Here is a 22,405-nt window from a genome sequence, read left to right as displayed (position 1 = left end):
TATATACACACACACTAAATTTCAGTAGCACCCTCCCCAAAACGAGAATCCTGGATAAACGCCTGCTCTTCTGTCAGCAATGACACATAAGTGATGCATTTCCAGTGCTAAGGAGAAATGGAAAACATTCGAAGAGTGAAGAAAATGGGACAGGGAGGACGCTCGTCTTCAACTGTCCTTCGCGTCCTGTTCTCTCTTACTATCTGAACATTTTCTGTTTCTTCCGAATTAAATGCTGGCAATCCATCAATTATCGAAAATCTTAACTAGTCCAGCTTTCTCCCGCGAGTTCATATGACTCATCTTTACAATGCGTTAATGAGCCAAAGCAGTCGCAGGAAGATGATGTTCCAGATGAAGACAAGTCCTCTAGTCTAAACGGCTACGTGCTGGCTCCCACTTCAGACTTCTTTTTGTCCAGTGTTGATCAAATGTACGCAGTGCCGCCGGTTATATTTAAATTTCCTCCAGCTTGCTTTACCATTTTCTCTCCCATTAGTTTCATAGCTTCATGGTGTTAGTCTTTGATACTGCCTCCTACGCCGACCTCATTTATTGCCATGTGTATGTATATAGCTTGTATTTTCGCTTCGCGTAAATGCATTTCGCATTTACGTCTATGAATGTAGACGTAAATGTTACGCTGTCGGCGTACCGAGTTCAGGTACCCGCCGTGGTTGCTTAGTAGCTATGGTGTCGGGCTGCTAAACACGAGGTCGCGGGATCGAATCCCGCACACGGCGGCCGCATTTCAATGGGGGGCGAAATGGGGAAACAGCCGTGTACTTAGATTTAGGTGCACGTGAAAGTCCAAATTTATGGAGGTCCAAGGTCCCCCACTACGGCGTGCCTCAAAATGGGATCGTGGTTTTGTCACGTAAAACCCCATAATCTAAATAATTAAAATATCTCTTTCGCGTGACATCTATATAACGAGTTTCGGAGACGAATATAACCTCAGTGGTACGTTTAATTCCGGATGCCTTGCCGAAGACGTCGCGTAGATGTCGCAACTGGGACCGTATTATCTAACGATCCATTTAATTGGTCGAACTTCGCCCTCCGTCATTGGCTCGCGCATGATTCGATAGGACGCCGGCGCGCAGCTGTTATTTTTTATCGATATAGGATTGGCCGCTCGGCGTTGCCAATCCTACAGAAAGAAAACAAAATGAAATGACGCGTCACAAAATGCGGACTCCAGACTTTTCAGCTCACATGGATAGTCTCCCTACCGACGGCTTTGTCTTTCGATTTCCTCCCGAGAAAAATGCTTTCTGGTACGTTCGGATAGTATCCGAAGACTATGTATCACGCCTCCATGCTGACGTGCGTACTATACTTTGCGTGCGTGTTCATCAACAGTGTTGATAAATGAAAAATAAACTTTAGTGGTTGGTTGAATACGCCACTGGGGCTCGGCGGAGGCAGCCCACTGGAAATTCCGTGAGCACATACAAGGGGGCGTTCGTACACGCACCGCAGAGTATGCGTCCGATCTTTTTTTATTATTTACATGAAATTTATTACAATATATAACGGGACAAGCTGCTTTCCGGCAACGACTATACCCCCCTTACATTTGCTTAATAACAGAGACAAAAAAAAATATTCATAGAAAGAAAAACATCTGGTCTTGCTGTGTGGGTACACTGCCTTCGACGAACGTTGCGTGGATAAAGTATATGTGACAGATTAATGGGATGTAGCGACTATAATGCGGTATACGGTTGAGATTATATCGTACAGTATAATGGCTGTTGACATCTGCATGACTCCTTTCACCTCATGGCCATTTACTTTATTGCGATAGCGATTATACGGACGCTCGAGGCGCGTCATGCATGGCGCCGACCGCGCCGTCGTGCTGTCCTGCTATGGACGACGCATGCGCGGCACGCATGTGGCGGTTTAGAAGGGCTCGAAAAACGCACAGTGCACATGACGGTGCGTGCGTCCACTTGGTTTCGTCGCTTCAAAAGCGACGAAACCAAGGGTTTTTTTTTGTTTTTTTGTTTTTGTTTTACCTGCACTAATTCTTTTAGAAATTGCCTATGGCCGAAAGCGCAATTCTAACCATTGAGCTAAATTACTCGATTAAGCGGCCACTAATTCTACAAGAAATCAAACTGCTTAATTGAATAATTACACAGACTTCTTAATCAATTTCTTTACAGCACATGTCTCAATTTACGAGTTGTAGCCGGTGAGTTAGCAAGTATCCGCTTGGAACAAATTCTGATTACACCTGTTTCGATATGTCCATTTTTAGAGGGTCCGACGAAATGCAATGGCGCTCCGTTTAGCAGTGTGCTTCAATGTATAAAAACGCTTTTCTTAAAAGAGTAAATGGAATAGCAGTCCATTTTACCCGTAAGTTTGATGGCGCATGTCTCGAAACCGGTGCCACCCCTCAGAATTCCTTCCAAGTCGATATACCTTGCAAATTCACAATATATCTGCTATTCGAATATTGAAATAAGGATCGCAGAGCAATTAATTAAACATTCAGTTAGTCTAATTATGTTAATGATTAAATTCAGCATTATGATGTCTCGTAGAAGTAAAGGCCGCCTCACCGAGTAATATAGCTCAAGGGTAAACATTGTGCTATCTGCCACAAACAATTTTTTTTTTAATTTAGTGCAGCTAAAAAAAAAACACCCTATGTAATATAGAGTTTTCCTTTTACTTCGAACATTCTTTAAAAGAGAAATCGAGAAAAGTTGCTTGAATTACATCATTATACAGATTATGTATCTGCCCAGGCGGATATCGTTTGCAAGAATAGCCAAAACAGTCCATTTGCTAATTGAAGGAAACACTTAACTTCCTATTTACCAACATTACGGCGCTTTAGCTTTTTATTTAATTTGATTTATTAATGAGAATACAAGAAATAATACATGACACCGGTTAGACACCTCATTGGGTATTTCGAGGTCCACTAACAAAGAAAGTGCGACTGACCTTTATCAGTAAATCAATACCACACTCGTTTGCCAAAATGCGAAGTACACATTGGTCACTTTCATTAAGCAAGGCAAGAAAAGTGAGAGAAATGCAAATCTACAACAATGTAGTACACACTCATACCAAGAACTCAAAGCTATGCTCAAGGACAAAACACTTTCTGCGACTCGAGTACAATCTTTTCAACGAAACTTTCTCTTGAGCTTTGAAATTTCCGGGTGCTTCATCTCAAGCACCGGCTCCGGTAAATTCTATAAGCCTCCGTCAATACACATTCTGGCATGGCGGTAAGTTAGGCTATAGTTCAGCTATACCACAGCTCTTGTTTCGCGTGTTGGGTATCTAATAAATAATGCAAGGGGCAGTGGGTATTTATGCGTAATGATATAGCGTTGAATTAATTGGCTGCCTTCATCTTATATAGTAAAGCCAGAGGCGAAATACGAAGCAATTTGTCTAATAAGCGCAATAGCTCAGGTCGACCTCTCTGTCTTTCCTATCAATAAATTCTATTCATTCATTGGCTTGAAGAATTGTTGAATGAGCATGGTGTAATTATTTTGAGTGCACACTTTTGCAAATTAATGATCGGCTCTAGATAGGATTTTTATGTGACTACCCAGGCCTCCAAACAGTAGCATGAGTATCCATGGGCAAATGGGAAGTAAAGCGTTTAGAATATGTGCAAATAGAAACATTCACAGGCTTTTAGTAAAATGTGACAGCAGTATGCTAGCTTTTAACACACATTTTGAATATGACAGTTCTGTGCACGTGTTTCGAACCGCACGACCAGCCATTTTAACAGGAAACACGCAGCAACTGCATATGGTTCAAACTTGCACAACTAAATTCTGATAGTCAATCACTTTCTTTCTTGAATGGAATACTGTGTAATTCGTTTACTTAATGTTAACGGTGAGGCAAGTATTTAAAACTATCACAAAGGTTACAAAAACGCTTCCCATTCATTTTACACTGAAGGTCCTCCAATGTGTCCCCTAAGAAAAATAATGCAGATTCGTCAGCGTAGAAGAAGGCTTCTGGATACCGCAAGACAGAAAGAAAATCTTTGACGTAGAATAACAAAAAAACAGAGGCCCGGGCACAGACACCTGTGGAACACACAGTGTGGCACTTTGTGGCGCCGAAATGAGGTCATTCATAATCGCACATTACCTTCGCTCAGACAAATGTATTTGGAACAAATTCTGCACTACCTATAAAACTATATTTACCTGTTTTTTCTTTCTTTTTGCAAAAGTATTTCATGTTAAACGGCGTACACAGTTTTACCGGTATAAAAAAATGAGAACGGTAATCTTATTATTATGTAACGCTGTATGAATGAGTTGGGTATGTGCAAGAACTGCAGAGGAAGTAGATTCATGGGACCTGAAGCCATGCTGAGTTGTGCAAATAACGCCATTATTTATTAAAATTTTCAGCGTACGTTTACATAGTATATTTTCGAACAATGTGTTAATTACTCCTAGAACCGATATTGGATCTATAGTTCTTCAATATTGATTTGTCTGTATTTATAGACGGGCACACTCTTGCAACCTTCAGCACTTTAGGACACACACCCGTTTCTAGCGAGCGATTTAAAAGATACAAAAGATGAGCACCTAATATGTCGATGTTATCATTAATAAGCCTAGCAGTCATTATGCCAAGACCAGCAGATAATTTTTTTTCTTGGTTATAACCTCTGAAAGTAGTTCATCTGTATCGATGGCAGGTAATGCGAAGCTATTACTAGGCAAGCCCCACGGGTAAATTTGGGGGATTTGGAGTACAGGAGCCTTACGTAAATATCTTGGAAAATATCTACAACGATCCAAGCTACCTTGATTCTCTACAAAAAAAGTAGAAAGATACCAATTAAGAAAGGGGTCAGGCAAGGAGACAATCTCTCCATTGCTTTTCGCTGCATGCTTGGAAGAAGAATTGAAGCTATTAAACTGGGAGGGGTTAGGAGTGAAGATCGACGGCGAATATCACGACGACGACGACGACGACGACGATGATGATGATGATGATGATGAAATATCAGGCCGTTTGGAAGGTCGAAACACGTAATTAGACCTTTATGACGATTCCCTCAAATTGTGCAATATAAGCACGCGGCGCAAAATATGTGACTAAGAAGTTATTCAATGTAATTAGTTTAATTAATGAATATATTGCTTTGGTTTTTCCTGTAGGTGATGTTCGCCGGCGCAGATAATTAATCTGCAGTAACGCGATTCGAGTAACTTTTGTGGGCTTTAAACGGTCATTAAAGCGAAAAAAGACCTGAACAGTGTATAAACTGTCACGTGTTCATTAGGTGACCGCGTTTCACCGTCTAAGAAATGTTATAGCTCACTGCAGGACGCGCCTGCATGTGTCGGAAGTTTCTCGAAGGTTATCGATGGTACTATCCGCTGTCTGTTCTCACTGAACCTTGTGTAATCTGATTGCTTGTATGCGCGACGCGAATTGCGTAGAACTTTCTGGAAGACACGCTGGCATCAGCGATTATTCTGCAGCCTTCGATGACTCATGCACGAAAGCCGATGCGCTTGCCCCGCAGAGCAAATATCGGCGATCGCCGACTGTGTTCGCCGATATATCGTTGTGCTTTGAGTGTAGCCTGTTCTTGTGGGCACAGGTTCGCCCAATAAAAGTTAGTTTCGTCGTTCACAGTATTGCTACTGTGTTCTTGACCGTCACTACTGGTGGCAATATAGTCGTACTCGGTTTGCTGGCTACTGAGCTGTCTTATTCCCGGAGGAAGGTTCTGCACAATCAACCTTCATGGCGTCGCATTCTTCGATGATCATGAGAGCCATGCCTTGTGCATTGTGGATTGCTGAAGAACCCGGGCAAGTATACCTAAATCGAATGAAACGCCTGCACTGGAGATAGAAAACGAAATATTTTTTAAGTGTGAAATGGACGCAAGGGAAAGAAAGGACATTTCCTAAGCGACGTATCTGCGGAGTTGCGCAAGTTATTGCGGTTAAATTGTGCCTTGCATTTGAGCGAGAGTGATTTTTTGTGCTTGCTTCCTAGACAAAACCTTAAAAAAAATGTAGTACTAATAGGCACACTTAGTTCCTTCCATTTGTTTGCTGGGTGCAAAGAAATGAAAACAACCCTCGCGCTCAACCAATTCCTCTTAACGGCATATAGTCTACATCCAGTTCATGAAATCGCCGACGCGCCTGCTGCAGTCGATTCAGAATGTGGATATCTTTAAGGTGTTAAATACTGCGATATCGGACTTAAGTTACAGGAGTTGACGCATCTCGCATACTATATATACTTAACAGCTTGAATATATATATATATATATATATATATATATATATATATATATACCTGTCATCGCAGTCGCCGTGCTTTCAGTAATGGAAATGCATTGGTTTTAGAAACGTGTAATTTTGTTTTTCACTGGTATAATTCAACCTGCGCAAGTCCTGAGAAGTCATGATATATACCGAACGAAGCGCAAAGTACAGCCGTCGTTACTTCAGTTACTTCTGGCGGCCCGCATTTGTCGCACAAACCAACGTTGACACAAATGTCCAGGCACATAATCGACGAGGAAGAACAGTCGTGTCAGTACTGCCAGTGTTTGCTGAACCGGCACGCGCGCCAGCCGCGGCCGCCGTGGCGCCCGACGTTCCAGGGCCAGTCGCACGTCTTGTACGCGTCGTTGAACACCAGACCTCGCGCGCACACGAAGCGGTGCGCGCTGCCTCGGTGGCACCGGAAGAACTCGCCGCAGTGCCTGGGGCTCGCGTAGAAGCCCTCGCTGGCGACGCAAGTCACCTCGCCCCAGCGGTCCACGGCGACGCCTCCGGCCGTTCCTGCTGCGACGGGTCTGTCGTGGGCACAGCGCGCGTTCCGCGGCCAGTCGCACACGCCGATGCGCTCGTTGAATAGCAGCGGCCCGGGGCACTGCACCAACAGCGCGCGCCCGTGGACGCAGACGAAGAAGCGCGCGCAGCTCTTGCTGTCTGCGAAGTGTTCGCCATTTTCGCAGGTCGATGTCGGTCGTATCGGTGCTGGTGTCGTTTTTGTTGTTGCTGTTGCTGCCGGCTTTGGTGCTGGCGTTGTCGTCGATGTGGTCCTGGCGGGGTAAATGGGGAGCACTGGATCGGACATGATGAAGTCCTCAATGGGCCGGGTGGCAGGAGGCTCAGCTTCTGTGCGGGAGTACATGCAGATGCAGAGCGTTCAATCAGTGATGCACACGTGGTGACAAATAAAATCATTTCATTTCATTTTATGGCAGTCTCCGATGATAAAACCGACTGGAGACTCGAAACAAGATTATCATTTTGATGGACCAAACTTCATATAGCAGTGGCTGAATCATAACTGCGCTGTAATCGCCAACAAGCTATTCACTCATTCGATCATTCACTTTTGTTTTCAACAGCCTCGATCGCGTGTGGTCGAAACTCTGCATGGCCATCACACACACACACACACACACACACACACACACACACACACACACACACACACACACACACACACACACACACACACGCGCGCGCACACGCACACGCACACGCACACGCGCACGCGCGCACGCACGCACGCACGCACACACACAGACACACACACACACACACACACACGCGCGCGCGCGCGCGCACGCACGCACGTGGTTCCAAGACCGGGCCCGCCCCAGGCTCGTGTTTTTAAATCTTGTGCCGGGCCGCGCCCTGGCGTTCATTAGTAAGCCTATAGCCAGGGTCCGCGTGTTGATGACCAGGCCACAGACACGCACACACGAACGCACACTATACTCTGGCCCGAAATCGGTTTGTGTTTGCTTCAACAGTCGTTTTAAATTCGTGGGTGGTACAAGAAAAGTCCCTCTCTTTTAGAATTCAGCACGTCTTCAGACGAGCGCGACCTGCAACGGATAACTACAACCTTTACGCGCTGATTCTTGAACGTACACTGGTTGTCCGCTGTAGCGAACACGAAGAGGCAAACGTATTAGTGTTTCAAGCGGTCGGAAGGGTCGTGAGATGGGCGATGTTCACTGTCGTGGGTATAGCCGGCCTGCATTGCCCCAGAGATGCGGCCCGAAAGGCACCGGAGTCTGTATTCGAAAGCCGCTATAACGCAAAACCACAAAAGAAAAGAAAGGACTGCAAGAAAAGGTGGACGGGAAGTTTCTCGACGGTTTTCATCACACTCAAGCTCGATACCGGGATGTCGTTGTTCTCGCCATGCAGGTAGGATTTCAATGTGCATGTTGAGAAGTAGAAAACGCAACGCTTGACGCTTAAAGCGCGTGTGCACCTTTTTGCAATGACAATGAAGACGGTAAATTTCATTTAGGGTCGCGCTGAATTGTACGAACACCATTTCTGACTTGTAAACCGGCATTATTGCTACAAACTCCTCCACGATAACGTTACGTCACAGCTGTTCCTCGTGTTTACCCTCTCCGCGCCTCAGCTGTGCGGGATACCACCCGCAACGTCTACTCTCCGAGACACGCAACGTGCCAAACAGAGAGAGAGAGAGAGAGAGAATCCAGGTCCACGTGCTAAACCTGAGCGACTGTAATACGACAGCATTATAAGGTCGGCACACTCACCCCTAAGATTGAACTGATTGCGCCAGGATCGGCCCCATTTTTGAAAAACACAATTAAACCCTTGCGAAGAGGCATATTGTACGCTGCTGTGAGGATAATAGGCCCACCCACTTTTGGCCAATTGCACAGACTTTCATATCGGCGCAGTGTACTATTACACTCTATATAGAGCGCTACACGGACCTGATTTTACGGTCCGGGCGCTGCCCGGGCTCGCTTTATGAAGCCCGAGCCTAGCCCGGGCCAGTGGTTCCATGACCGGGCCCGCTCCGGACTTGTGTTTTTAAGTCCGGGGCCGGGCTGGGCCCGGGCGTTCATTAGTAAGCTTATAGCCAGGGCCCGCGTGCGCATAACCAGGCCCGGTTTGTGAGTAAAAAGAAATACCTTTTTTTACTTACAGATATTAACGTATGTGTTACCTTCTCGGGGTCTAGTCAGCCTCAGTTTACAATCAATGAACGACCGAAATCTTTGTTTCTCCCATGGGAACATCAGTGGTCTCGTCCATTGTCTGCGCTGTTATTTCTCTGTTGGTGCGCATGCATTTAGCTTGATCGTATGATTTAGTCCTATGAGGTCATTTATAGCATGCGAATATATGTGTATAAATACGAACAGGCGAATTCACGAGCATACAACTTAAAACAAAACGCACAAGTAGGAAGGGACACCCCTTGCGTTTGAGCTAAAATAATATATATAACAGTCGATCAGAGTTGTAATAGCGCAATCGCAAAAGCAGTAACAGGGAAATGGTTTGAATAGCAGTTTTTTGTAAAATTTGTTTTTCCTTACGTGGAAACAATGTTCGTTATTGTAGAAACGAAAAAAAAAATTAGAACTTCATCTGTTTTTCTATTTTATTTGCTAAAGTATACTAAAAGCCAGCTCTCTGCTCGTGCCACTTCAATTTGGCACAGAATGCCTTGGACCATGCAATACATAACGTTCGCGTGTGCTCGAAGCCACGACTTAGGCCCTTTAATGAGCGGGCCCGAGTCCAGGCCAGTCCCGTGGCTTCAAGCCCGAGCCCCGCCAGCGGGCCGGGATAGGAGTGTCTCCGGAATCGGTCCACAATAAAAAAGGGGGGAAAATTGAAGAAGCAGGCTTCGATTTAAGTAAACTACCGTAAAGTGCTAACTTAGGCCGGTTGGTACCCATGCCTGAAAAAAATAAAAATAAATGATTAATCTGCGCAAACAGCGGGACGTGCTGACTGAGACAGACTAAGCCTTGTCTGTCAAACGGGTCTCTCAACACGGTTGATAGACACGGTTGCTAAAATAACTCTTAGCGCAGCTAGTCGACGCCTAACTTTCTCTACGCATAGCATGGTTGAACAGGCGCACAACTATGTACCACTGCGTCTTGCACGTCTTTGCAGTGCAGCCTGTATGCCAAGGCCGCAAATAATAATAATAATAATAATAATAATAATAATAATAATAATAATAATAATAATAATAATAATAAGGGAACATCGTGGAATTTGTGGTTTTTAAACTTTCGCTCTCAAGTGTATACGTACGTGTCCTTATTAAGCTTGAGGCGAAATGAATCGGCGTTGTTGACAGCCGTTTAAGAGTGCAAAGAAGGATTTGAAAAGAAGAAAAAAAAGAAGAAAATAAAGCACACCGATGACACGAGGGGCGCTCAGTTTTTACCTTCCAGCAAATTTTGTTGGAATTTAGTTGTTGGAATTTTCAGAAAAAGAAAGAAAGAAAGAAAGATGTGTCGGCGTTAACTGACTTTATCGTGTCTCAAAGACTTGTCGATGACTGAATGTTGTCCGTGACGAGTAAACGTTTGCGAATCGAAAAAAAATTACCGACGATTACGTTACTTCCTAATGCGAAATTTGAGCGCAGCAAATAAGCTGTTTCACCTTTTCGATAGATTGAGGCAAAGAAATCGAGCAACACATGTATGCGCTATCACAGAATTTTTTTTTTTTATTTTTCACACGTATTCCTTTAACAAAGACTCCACTAACAGTTCTTGACAGTCATGAAGGAAGCTTTGTGGTCGGAGAAATAGACTGATATATGTTCGACTTGGTACACCAATGCTTGATTCTCAAAGACGAGATCTATACAAGTGCCTCGCGAGGTTGTCACAGCAGTGGGACGCGTTACGAGCGAGAGGAACGGGATGTTCTCCCGCATAAGTGTTAGGAAATTGCTGTTTGTCTTTATGTCAAGCCGCCACCGATCTGGCTCTCTGATTGCCACCGCACAGGGCGAACGGCAGCGGCAATTTCGGCTCGGGCGGTGCACATATACACATCCGCCGCCACCGATCTGGCTCTCTGATTGCCACCGCACAGGGGTTGCATTGGAGGAGGAGCGAAGAAAGGAATTAAGTTCGAGCCGGCGCTTTGACAACCGGAGACTCGCAGGAAGAGGGGGGAGGGGGGCGGCGTGTACACCCAGCGGCAAACGATGGGGGCAGAAGCGCGCGCAGCAAGCGGACAACACGATAAAGGGAGGAGGGAAGAGATAGCAGCGACTGACTGATGCCGCTGACGCCGATAGTGAGTCAACCCCAGCTGCGGAGTTGGTTTCAGGGACAACGCCGCCGATGCCGACACAAACAATATGATACCCTCGCTTCCGCAGCGCTAAGAAGCAGGTCTAGCCGTGGGAACGTGGTCACGTATTCGTCGACGTGCCGGGGCCTACGTGAAATAACCGGCGCGTCGGCAACTGAAGAGCACCCTATCCGCCACACAAGAACAGGGGGGGGGGACCCTTTCCTCCTCTTTCTGCATGGCGGCGACGGTGTTCTATGCAGTCACGTTATCTTGACTCTCTAGCGGCGTCAGCGGCATCCAGCGGTATCAGTCGGTCGCTGCTAGCGCTGGGGGGATGAAAGGGGGGCGGAGCTGGTTACGAGGCCGACGACAACGCCGACGACGACGCGAAACCCAGGAACGGACGCCAAAGAGCTGCGCTCTAAAAACATAACGCCGCAGAACCGCGCCGGTGCTCCGTAATACACGAGTCTATATACTGCACGTACCGGCGAGGCTGAGGGCTGTGGCACCGTTGCACGAAGCGCACGCCACGCTGACAAGCAGGGCCAGCCACCGCATCTTCAGCGCTTCCTTGCTTCGCCCGTTGACCAACTGCTTCCAGGAGCCTCTGGAACGAAGCACACGACAGCGCACAGGTTACGGCGTACTCGCGACGGTGCGCTCGACTATTGCCGACCACTCGCATCTTCAGCGAGTTCGCGGCACAAGCGCCGCGTTCCGTATACAACGGCCAGCGCGTTCGGTCACTGAACGGGTTGACGCGATACGAAGGCTGACGCGCGGGACCGATCCAGTTTGTCAGCGCTTTCTCTAAGCATGCATTTGCGAAAGGTTACGGGCCGACTTTGTCCGGAAGCAAAACAGCACCGTTAAAGTGATTCGGAACCTGTTTCTTTTTTATCACCCGGAATGAAAGATTTCGAGTGGAAGGGGTACGAGTTTATGTGAGCGCGCGTCTTCAGTGGCCTGTTGAGTTTCGAGCCATGCGTCGCACAATACGAAGCCAAAAGTCGGCTGTTCCTTAAATATGGGCTCATTCCTTTATATTTTTGAACAAAGTAATTGTGGTTTAGACATCCGTTTATTATTGTAAGCCATCGTTATGTCGAATGAAATCATGTCGCATATGTCCTTAGCACGTATGTACACGTACCAATGTGAGTCCAGACGTCTTTCCGTTAGCCAGACTCTCCACGACACCCAACTTCCGGACGCTCGGTAAAATGAAATTCTCAGACGAAGTACTAGAGAAACGAATGCTTGGGTAACGAAAAACCTATTTACAGGCCTTAAAAGGTGACGTTAGCATTTTGACAACAATACAAAAACGTCGAACAGCCAGCAATGCGCCAAAATGAGAGCACGCCTTTTCAATGCTCGTCCTATGAACTCGTTAGATGCTTCGTTGGCAGCCTTTACTTAATTTTTTTTTCGCGCGCTTTCATCATTTGAAGGTGTGGCCAAGCGAAGCGGGGCTGTAATCTCACTACAGGATTATACGTTCGGACTGATAGAGGAAGTCCCACTGCCTGTTTTTCTGGCAAGTCCTGGCTATATATGCCACCAGCAGAGCTCTGGCACAAGATGCTGTGGGACTTTCGCCCATTCGAGCAAGTAAGCGGCCATTGTTCGAAACAGTCGCCTGTCTCCGCATTTGAAACCCTCCTCTCCGCTTTACATTTACGACGTTCGTGAACTTGAACCCGGAAGCGTGACCCGTGGAGCCGGAGATGCCACTGTGATTGCGAACACGAGTTGATGCATCTTGCTTCCGTTGTGCTTGATTGATTGCGCACCCGACCAGCGATGGCGGAGAGAAAGAGAGAGAGAAGTTGGTAAGTGACAGCGTTGACGGTGCACAGTGGACGGGGGAACAGAGGCATTCCTTGTTTCCGAGGGGATGGCAGGAGACACCGAAAGAACGAACGCGCGGAACGAAGTATAACTTTGCCGACAGGTTATTCCTCGCCTGTCAGATTCTTACCAGTGAACGTCGTTTACCTGCTTACGTGTTATGAATTAATTGCATCATGCATTTTACGCCAACCTATGAACACAAGCGAACGCCTATGCAATTTACTCATTTTTCTCCGTTCTTGTATATGACCGGAGGACTGCATGAATGCTCTCTGTAGAATACAGCTGGGCTATCCAACGCGTGCGGTGTGGTTTTGAGCCTGTGTGTGGTGCTCTGACCCGCATGCTAGACCTTGGCATGCAGTGTTCTCATAGTCATACACGGCACTGACACGGTTACCTCTGCGAATAGCAGGTACTACGTCTGTGTCACGTAGCATTAAGCGATGTCTCATGAATTTGTACGCTGGTGTTACGACTGACACCAGTTGTTATGGGGACGGGGTTTCGGCGACCTTCAACAGCGTCTGCTTGGAGCTCGAACCAGGCTATCTAAGGCCCGTACATGCACGTGGAATCTTGGGAACAGCACGCCGCTTGGTTGGTGTTTGAGTATTGCTGGCCGCCGGAGTTCTCGGCCGCCGCTTTCTCCATGCAGCTCGTGCGGCTCGGTTTCTGCTCGCCGCTTTTGATGTGTGTTTGCAGTTCACGTCCGCGATGCATCGATATATTGTTGCAGTCGCAAATGCAACACTAACTCAAGAGCGCCCGCACTATAGGATGCGTGTTACAACTTCCGAGCGTCTGTGTGAGCGGCACTGTAGCCGCACGCGGCGACTACACACCACTATGCCGTCACTGGCTTGAGTGCTTTTCCTATAATGTTTCATTTCACAGTAGGTTTCTTTAGCTACCTTTTTAAATGGTTGGGCGCCGGTGGCCGTGTCTAACGGTACTAAGTTTACCGATAGGCTGAAACTCTCTATCATGTGGCACGTGCATGCATTTTATCGTCATCGCCACTGCCACCAAGAACGCGCCCGCCTATATATATATATATATATATATATATATATATATATATATATATATATATATATATATATATATATATATATATATATACATTATAGATGTAATGTCTTCAGTGGAACGAAGAGGTGGTCCTTTAATATCCTCGTGTATGTCATTGCAGGAAATTGAGCATACCGATCGATGCTATGGGCCGTTTCTCTCTGACTTCACTGTGTGCAGGCAGTCCATTCGGCAGTTAAGCACAGATGCTAGCCATCTCTAAAACCGCCTTCTTTGTGGTACCGTGAAAACTCGGAATAATTAGCCAGTGCTACTCGAAGGCCCGTTTATACATGGTTGTGTTCCAAAACACGATCTATAATGTGCGCTTTCGCTCACCGTATCCTTCCCCCTCCCATAATAAATATTATTCGCACTTGTATCCTTCTAACCCTTGATTTTCATTAGAAGAACTTTGCTCTCAAATTGCGAATGTTTCGGAGCATTCGCCTACCATTGGAGGTGTCACAATCTCAATTCAAGTTCTCAGAATTTAAGCCGAGGCTTTAAAGTGTACGCCAGATGCATATTTGTAACGAAAATTTAGTAGCGCAAAATAAACACAGTCTCAAAGGAGGGTACGAATGACAAGCGATAACACAGTGCTTGTTCTCCGTATAGTACGTGTTTATTTAGTACTACTTTCCGTTTCAAGTATATGTCTAACACTCAAGGCCACGAAAAAGATTTACTGTATAAATGCATATATTAAGCTGGCATCAACGTTCGTTGGCGTATACAATAAACAAGATTGCAGACAAGCGGACACCTCTACAGCGAACACATGCATAGTCGGCAAATAAAGAATGCCCATCAGGTAAACGAAGAGCGCGAATTTTTTTTTTTTAGGATTTGACTATAAATTAAAGCTGCTGTCCCAGAGATGAGCAGGGGAAATGGTAGCCATCTCTGAAATGATTATTTTATGTCAACTGATCCGGAAACAGCTACGGAACGTGATTACATCCTCAGAGAAATTAATGGCGCTCCGTTATTATCAGTCATTTCTCCACTGAAACACTGATTAATCTGCAACATCGCTGACGCTTTGGTATATCAGATACGCTGGAACGAGTGCATACATGCAGAACCGCAACAAAAGTTATTTTCTTCCTGCAGGTCACGCCTTGCGAAAAGAAAAATGTGTTTTTTTGTTCCCTACCCCCCCGCCCCTCCTCTCTTTTTTGATGTAAGCGAACTGGGCGAAGTTGAGTGTGCAGATATTAAATGAAATGACCGTATCCATCCATCAGAAAGTACTTAGAGTCGCCGATCATTAATTTCCTCTCCACTCGGCCCATAAACGGAGCGCAACGGGGGTGTGATGTATCGGCGCAATTAATAACTCCGAGCATACGGCCTCGACAACAGGAGGTTTCAACACTGCACGTTGCGTGCCAGTGTCAGTGACCGACCGGGAAGTGAGCGACCGCCGCGAACGTCACGCGTATTCCGCAGCTTCCGCCAACTTGCGCACGGACGCAGGACGGTACACACGTATACCTGCACATTGGGCTTACCCGCCAGCTCCCGCGGCAATGGCCGCGAAAGCCAGACGAAATTCCGTCTGTTACACAACTGGCCCTCAACCGTGACACAGGCACATACGTTCACTATAAATGTTCGGAAGGACGAAGTTTATAAATGGCGCAGGAAACAGGATCGATGGACTGACGACGTGTGGAGCTGAGAAAGCAAGAACCGCTGCGGTTGTGTAGCCTCTCGGACGACGGAAGCTTGCTTCACCGCCGCATTCGCGGCGTTCCTGAGGCGGGACGCTGTTTCGAAGCGCGCTCGTGTCACGAGAAAAATAAAACGGGATAAGCAGCGAGCTGCCACCGGGCTTCTGAGAAGCGCCATGCGTTCTGACGTCCGATTTTTTTCTTTTTGTTCTTGCTTACAAGTTACACTGGCAGCGTGGCGAGCATGGCTGGCCTTCCGAGAGGATGAGAGAGAGAGAAAGAAAAGAAAACTACGTCTTCGTAATATTGTGATAGTGGATGTCGTTAATGCCATCCTATAATCCGTGGTTTCACGCTAACACTATATCTACATCCATGCCAACCTATGACCTTTAAAATCCTTAAAATATCGTGGAAGTGAAACCAAAGGAAGAGGAGGGGGGGGGGGGAGGTGCTTTAGCACGTTTATAGCACGCATTTTTATAACGATTGCACCGACGTCCTGCTTAACAGCGTAACGCCAAAGCCACTAAGCAAGCACGGCGGGTAGCCGAAAACATGGAACAGCAAGGAATGACACGTAGCACATTGTTCATAGGTCCCAGCGACCTTTTCACTGACTCCGTTGCTCCCAATAGTTTCGCCTGGTTCAGGAGCTTGTCTGTGTAAACTTACACGATATATTACACGATATTACACGAAGTGCAAGACTCATAGCTGTAGTGGCAGTATGACTTGCAGTAAACGTAGGCTAAGTAAAAACGAGCTGTTGTGCTAGGCGTCCTCTGTTTTAATCCTGTCATCAGATAAGTTCATTCATGTTTGTTAATTAAAGCCAACGTCTTAGCGAGTTTACCACTACCTTTTCACATCGGGAATGTTTCGAACCTCCTTCTTGGACCTATCCCGGAGGTAATGCACAGCCCCGTTAACAAAATTATATCGTTTTAAGGTTTCAGCTCTGTTATTGCTTCGCACGTTTAATGTTTAAGTCTAAGAATATCTAAGATAAAATACATGCGCTGTCGGTGTTTTGTTTCATGTTTCATTACATTTGTTTGTGGTCTGCCATTCTCAAAATTCTGGGGAATAACTTTGTCAAAAATGTAAAACCTGGTGAAGCCTCACGGCGTTGCCGACGGCGACAACAACGGCAGAAACCTCCGAAGTGCGTACGGTGACGACACTTCCCACGCTTACACCACTCGTTTAGACTTGAAGAAACGAATTTTCCTGCTCTTGCCGGAACATGCACAAATGATTACCGAATCGAAAGCCCTCCTTATGAGAAACTATGCACCGGGTGTTTTTCTTTTTTCTTTCTTTTTTTGTATATCATACGGAAAACTTAAAAATCACCTGTGGCAGCTAGATTGAATAATTCTAATTTAGCTAGATTACTCAAAGAAGCGGATATTACTTGCATGAGAAATCGAAATGCATAATCGACTAATTAACCACAAATAACTAAATAATGTTCCAATTAATTGCTTTACGGCACACATTCCAATTTGCAAATTGCGCTTCGATGCATAAAACGACGTTTTCCTAAAAACTTAAGTGGAACAACAGTACATTTTCCCGCAAGTTTGACAGCTCATATATCGAAACGAATGCATGCATCCCCTGTATTCGCTTCGAGTGGATATGCCGTGACAAACTCACCGGCTACAACTCGTACATTGCAATACAGCCCGTAATGTAATTATTTAAAACAGTTAAGTGACATTTTTGCTATTCAGTCGATTAAGCATTTCAATTTCTCGGGCGAGTAATGTCCGCCGCTATCAGCCGCAGGCCATTTAAAAAAAATGTATGGTCTACAAAAAAATAATAATAAAAGAAACACCCCGTATATACGTTCGAATGTGGAAATTGACTCGCTCAGTCCTCTATGCAGTTGTGCATGCTGCATGAATGCATCACTGTCAGTGCGAGCTTAACATTTGGAAGTGCCTATAAAACTGTGCCTGCGTCCTTCGTTTAGTGCCTCGTGCGATATATCTCGATGACATATCTTCCTTATAGCATAGCATAACCTTCAGCTGCGCGTTTATTTTGGCAGAAAGGAAGTACAGTATCTGGGAGCCAAGTTAAGCAAGGACAGTGCACTGTGTACGGGAGCGATATCTGTAGCATCTATACGTATACCACGGGTCTCTTATAACGTACACGTATAGACTGTTTCATCGGGCGAGAAGGATAGGGCGCGCGGAGAGCCTTTCCTCCTCTCTGGCTTGGGCGATCCGGCGCGGCGCTGCTTGAAAGTATTGCTGTCGCGTGCTGCGGAACGATTTCGAGATGTTTTAGATCTTACCGCCATGCTCGTTCATATAAGGTGGTCAGGGAAGCCTTTCGGTGCATCGGTAACTACTGTAGGCAGAAATATGTCTCGGGGGCGCAAAAATGTGACGCGCATAATGAGCAGCGGTGTACGCGCATTATCAGTCGCGGTGCGTGTATGTGTTGTTTACTGTATTGCTTATATCGATTTTAATACAACAAAGAAAACCGGCGTCTCTGTATTACCAGCATTAAATGGTAAATCCGCTCGCTGATCGATTGGCGTAGGGAGTAAAACATAAAACATAAGAGCGCATGCTCGTGCACGGCCAACCTAAGGCAACCACGAAACGTCTAAGCGGCAGGCGCTATCAAATATTTGTGATACACTGACATCGTTCTCACGTATTTCAAGTCTAGTATGCTTAAAATTACCATAGGCCCATGGCGCTGCTCAACACAGCGATCACTGCGGTTGGTGAGCCAGCACGATACATATATAAGCTGTGTGCTTCGGCATTGCCTTTTTGGCCTGTATAGAGCCATAATATATGAAAGGGTTCGCATAAAAAGAATGCGATGGCTATTTTTGAGCGCAAAATTCCCGTAATACGTATGAGTGCGTCGTAGAGAACTGAACGAACACAACCGAAAAAAAAAATCAGTTATCATCCTCTTTCTCTAAATAGCAAGAGAAAACGGGCTAACGTCGCACAACGTTTATAAATATATAACTGCTTGGACCATGCGCTATATAGAACAAAGATATCTGTAATCCAGCACCTACTACTGCTTAGGACGCTCGCGCAGTTCGTAAACGGTCGCTTTGCTGGACAAGCTTAATTCAGACTCTAAGCTATGCCGCTATTACTAGCCAAAACTATTTTATTCATAGGTGGAAACCTCATCCATCCAACCAAGTAGTCACGCAATATAACCTGCAGCGAACAATTTGAACGCTTTTCAATGTACAACAGCACAGCTCCTATCGTAGCAGAACGGTACCCACACTTACGATCGTCGCGTATGTTGCATGGCTCCTAAACCGCAGCTTAGAAATAGAGGATAATACTGCAATAAGGTCACATTAGTGATTGGAACATTAAGAAATACACAATTGATCTCCGAGGCTGATCGTAGGCTCAAATATGCGCGCACACATCGCGCTGCGTGTTCCGTCCACCTCAACACCAGCAGAAATTCCGGCCATGACGCCTTAAACCACTTCAGCACGTCTCACAGAACCGTTTACCACGTACAAGACGCACGTCATACTAAACAGACCGCACGACCGCGAAAACAAACGCTAGAACCTACGGCCGAACGTATACCTGCCATGCAAAAGACCGCTTTCACCCAAGCCAGTATGGCGCTGCTCATAGGCGGCGCCACTGCGTTCACAATATGGCGGCGCCTACGAAAAAACGGTCTATACTACGGGTCCCTTATAATTAAGAATATTGAAGGTAGGATGATATTTTTTTTTTTGCTGACGCATACCACCTGCTGTGCTTACAGCGCACTAGCAGCCGGGGCAAGTGGTAGCGGTGACGGTAACGGTAGAGCGGTAACGCTATGCTAGAGTGCTGTCTGGTACTGTGTCAACAGCGACAGACGCCGAATTTTATATAAGCGCGACAGGGAGGCACCTGCCCATTTCGAGCGTTCTGTATCACGCGGGTCTATTCGGTGTCGTTAACTGCGTCGCCACTGTTATAATTTAGCATCAAGAATATACGCCAAAAGAAAAAAAAAAGGGGGGGGGGGACCGAACCAAGTTAAAAAGAAAAAAGCCGAACCAAGTTACAACATGTTGACATGTTGATAGGTCATGCTCCCTTTCTTAAAGACGAAATAGCTCCCAAATTTGCTTATCTTTGGATTCTTATGTGTACTCCGATCACTCCTAATTATGCGCAAGAATCATCCATGGTCGCAAGGACCTTGTTCAGTGTAATTCGTTTATACCCATTGTCACAAAACTTGGAAATCTAACCGTTCTAACAAGTTAGCGTTGTACCTTAATTGGCTGACGCTTAAACTGATCTAGCCCCCCCCCCCCCCCCCCCTCCCGATCCCACCAGTACTTTTCCATAACATTTACAAAATAAGAAAACCGTGGCTTTAGAACATTTGTGCGTTCGCTATCTTGGCAGGGTACATTTTCAGAAACTTGCACATTCCACGATAGTTAAATACTATATTTGCCTCTGTCAGTCTGTCAGAAGACGTTGGAGAGACGGCAAAGCGGATACTGCACGGTAATGAAGCCGCAATTTTAACGTTTGAGCAAGAAGCCAAAAGACACTAAGCCGGTACGTTACGCAGCACGGAGAAATTTGACGAGAACCTGGCCTAACTTGTATACGGTGTAGACCCGTCGTTCGCGCTTTATGAAATTCATCTTCGTCTGCGTGAGGGCTCAAACTCGCACAGAAAACGACTGCTTACAGCAACCATTTTATTTAATCTAGCTGATGCCAAAATTCACAAATACTGTATTTCGAATAGCAGAATTTGACTGTTGTGCCTTATATGTAAGATGCCACTTGCATATCAGTAATCGCATTGGAATAAATGCGCAAAATCATATTACAGACATTGGCGGCCACAGTAAGGGACGTACTATCTTATACGGAGCATCTATAGAGGAAATTCAGTGCGTACGAGCGTAAAGCATTCTGCGTGACCCAAACCAGGTCACGTAACTTCGCAACACAGCTTCACAGCACAGCTGCACAAACCACGGGGCACCGCATATGTAACGCAACTATACTATACAGACATTTAAACTGAAATTGTGCATGCCAATTACATATTAAGTCAATGAAAGAGCGCGTTCTGGAAGACTAATTTTTTTTTTTTTCACCAACCAATACGTTTACGCATAGCTTCCCGATTGGTCAGTCCGTTATGACCAACACTTGTTTATCACGTGTGCTCTGAAACGGGCACCCCGCTCAGCGATCAGTGCAGTACAGCGGTAAAGTTTTCAGCCATCATAATTTACTCTCCATTCTACAAACACTGCGTTGTCTCAATTCATCCATCGTAATTTTACTGTGCTGCCAGCATAGACAGAAATACGCCATAGGATGTCATAGGTGTCACACACCGTTACCTGGGCTCCCTAACCAATAAACGGATAGTTACGTGTCCATTAGTAAAATCGGGAGAAGGGCGGAAAAAGATCATAGGCGTGCATACGTACGTACCCAATGCGCGGCTGTGAGAACGGAGCTCGCATGGTTGCCGACCAGACGACGCCGTCCACCTCTGGCGCCCAACGCAGCCCGAAGTGCGACGACGGGTCACGGCCGCTAAAGAAGAGCTTCGTATTCCTTCTCTTTTCGCCATTGTGCCAACCGCTGCGCCCCTCCCACGCATTCACCACCCGTCGGTGGCGGGTAGGGAAGACAATCTCGAAATGACCACGACGTCTTTCGCGAAGCCGGTCTCCCTTTCAACGTTACTTTTGGCCGTTTGGACCGGGGCGGTCAACTGTATATATACGCTCTGTTATGATCCCCGTGGCATTAATACAGTGCAGCGCCGTGAGAGCTGTTGTGGGCGTCGCTTAATCGCTGGTTGAATTCACGAAACAATTCGTGCCTGAGGAAGCTTCCTGCCGAAGCAGTATCACTGGCTGTCGCATTCGGCCAGCGCACAGGTGGTCGATAACTATAAGTCCCCCTCTTATAGGTTAAATAAAACAAAACGCACAAGAATTACTTTGTGAGGTTTGAGGTTTCAAATAGCGCGCCGAGGCTGGCACAGGCGGTACACACATCTTGGTGCATGTCACACGCCTCGGTACCCTCTGTATAGTAGAAGACTTGTAATTTCAAAAGTAAATGTGCACTTCTATACTCATCAAAGATTCTAAGAGATTCTGCGCACCTTACAAGTCGCACGCGCACATAAAATTAGAAGCGTGCACGCTTAACGAACGATACGAGAGCAAGCAGCCCCGTGTACCGGACCCCTGATTAGCTGTCTCGCTTGCTTTATATGGATTCCGCCGTGATGCACCTTTTTAGTGTGACAGGGAAGCTCGGCAGCAGGGGCTCGGACGGTGCCCCCTGGGCGGTCGCACCATCATGCAAACTGAACTTGGAATTGCGACCGGTGTATAGTTTTCGTGCCCTCGCTGGCGCGGTTGGCGGGCTTCGAGCAAATATAAACCATGACACGAGAACGAATGTTAGGGAAAAACCCTTGTACGGGGAGTCGTAGCCTTGACCGAGCATGTGTTGTGCACAGCATGCGGTTGACACCTTCGAACGCTCAATGATACACTGCGCAGCAAGAGAGAAAAACAAGGGCCGAAAAACCAAAGAAAGAAGCGCATTCTGATTATGCATACGTGCGCCGCAGACG

The 22,405-nt window shown here is 46.2% G+C and overlaps 1 protein-coding gene across 1 annotated transcript; it reads right to left on the bottom strand.

The window, feature by feature from the left end:
- Positions 1-6,390: 6,390 nt before the first annotated feature.
- LOC126541341 (probable chitinase 10) lies at positions 6,391-11,861 on the bottom strand. The gene is made up of 2 exons (XM_050188092.2): positions 11,615-11,861; positions 6,391-7,175 (listed from the first exon to the last, which is right to left on the bottom strand). The coding sequence occupies exons 1-2, from the start codon at positions 11,685-11,687 to the stop codon at positions 6,586-6,588; spliced, it is 663 nt and encodes a 220-aa protein (XP_050044049.1). The 5' UTR covers positions 11,688-11,861; the 3' UTR covers positions 6,391-6,585.
- Between the last annotated feature and the right edge of the window lie 10,544 nt (positions 11,862-22,405).

The sequence above is a fragment of the Dermacentor andersoni genome, chromosome 2 (assembly GCF_023375885.2).
Source record: "Dermacentor andersoni chromosome 2, qqDerAnde1_hic_scaffold, whole genome shotgun sequence".
Taxonomy (NCBI): domain Eukaryota; kingdom Metazoa; phylum Arthropoda; class Arachnida; order Ixodida; family Ixodidae; genus Dermacentor; species Dermacentor andersoni.
The sequence above is the reverse complement of the archived record's forward strand: the minus strand, read 5'-3'. Positions and strand labels throughout refer to the sequence as shown.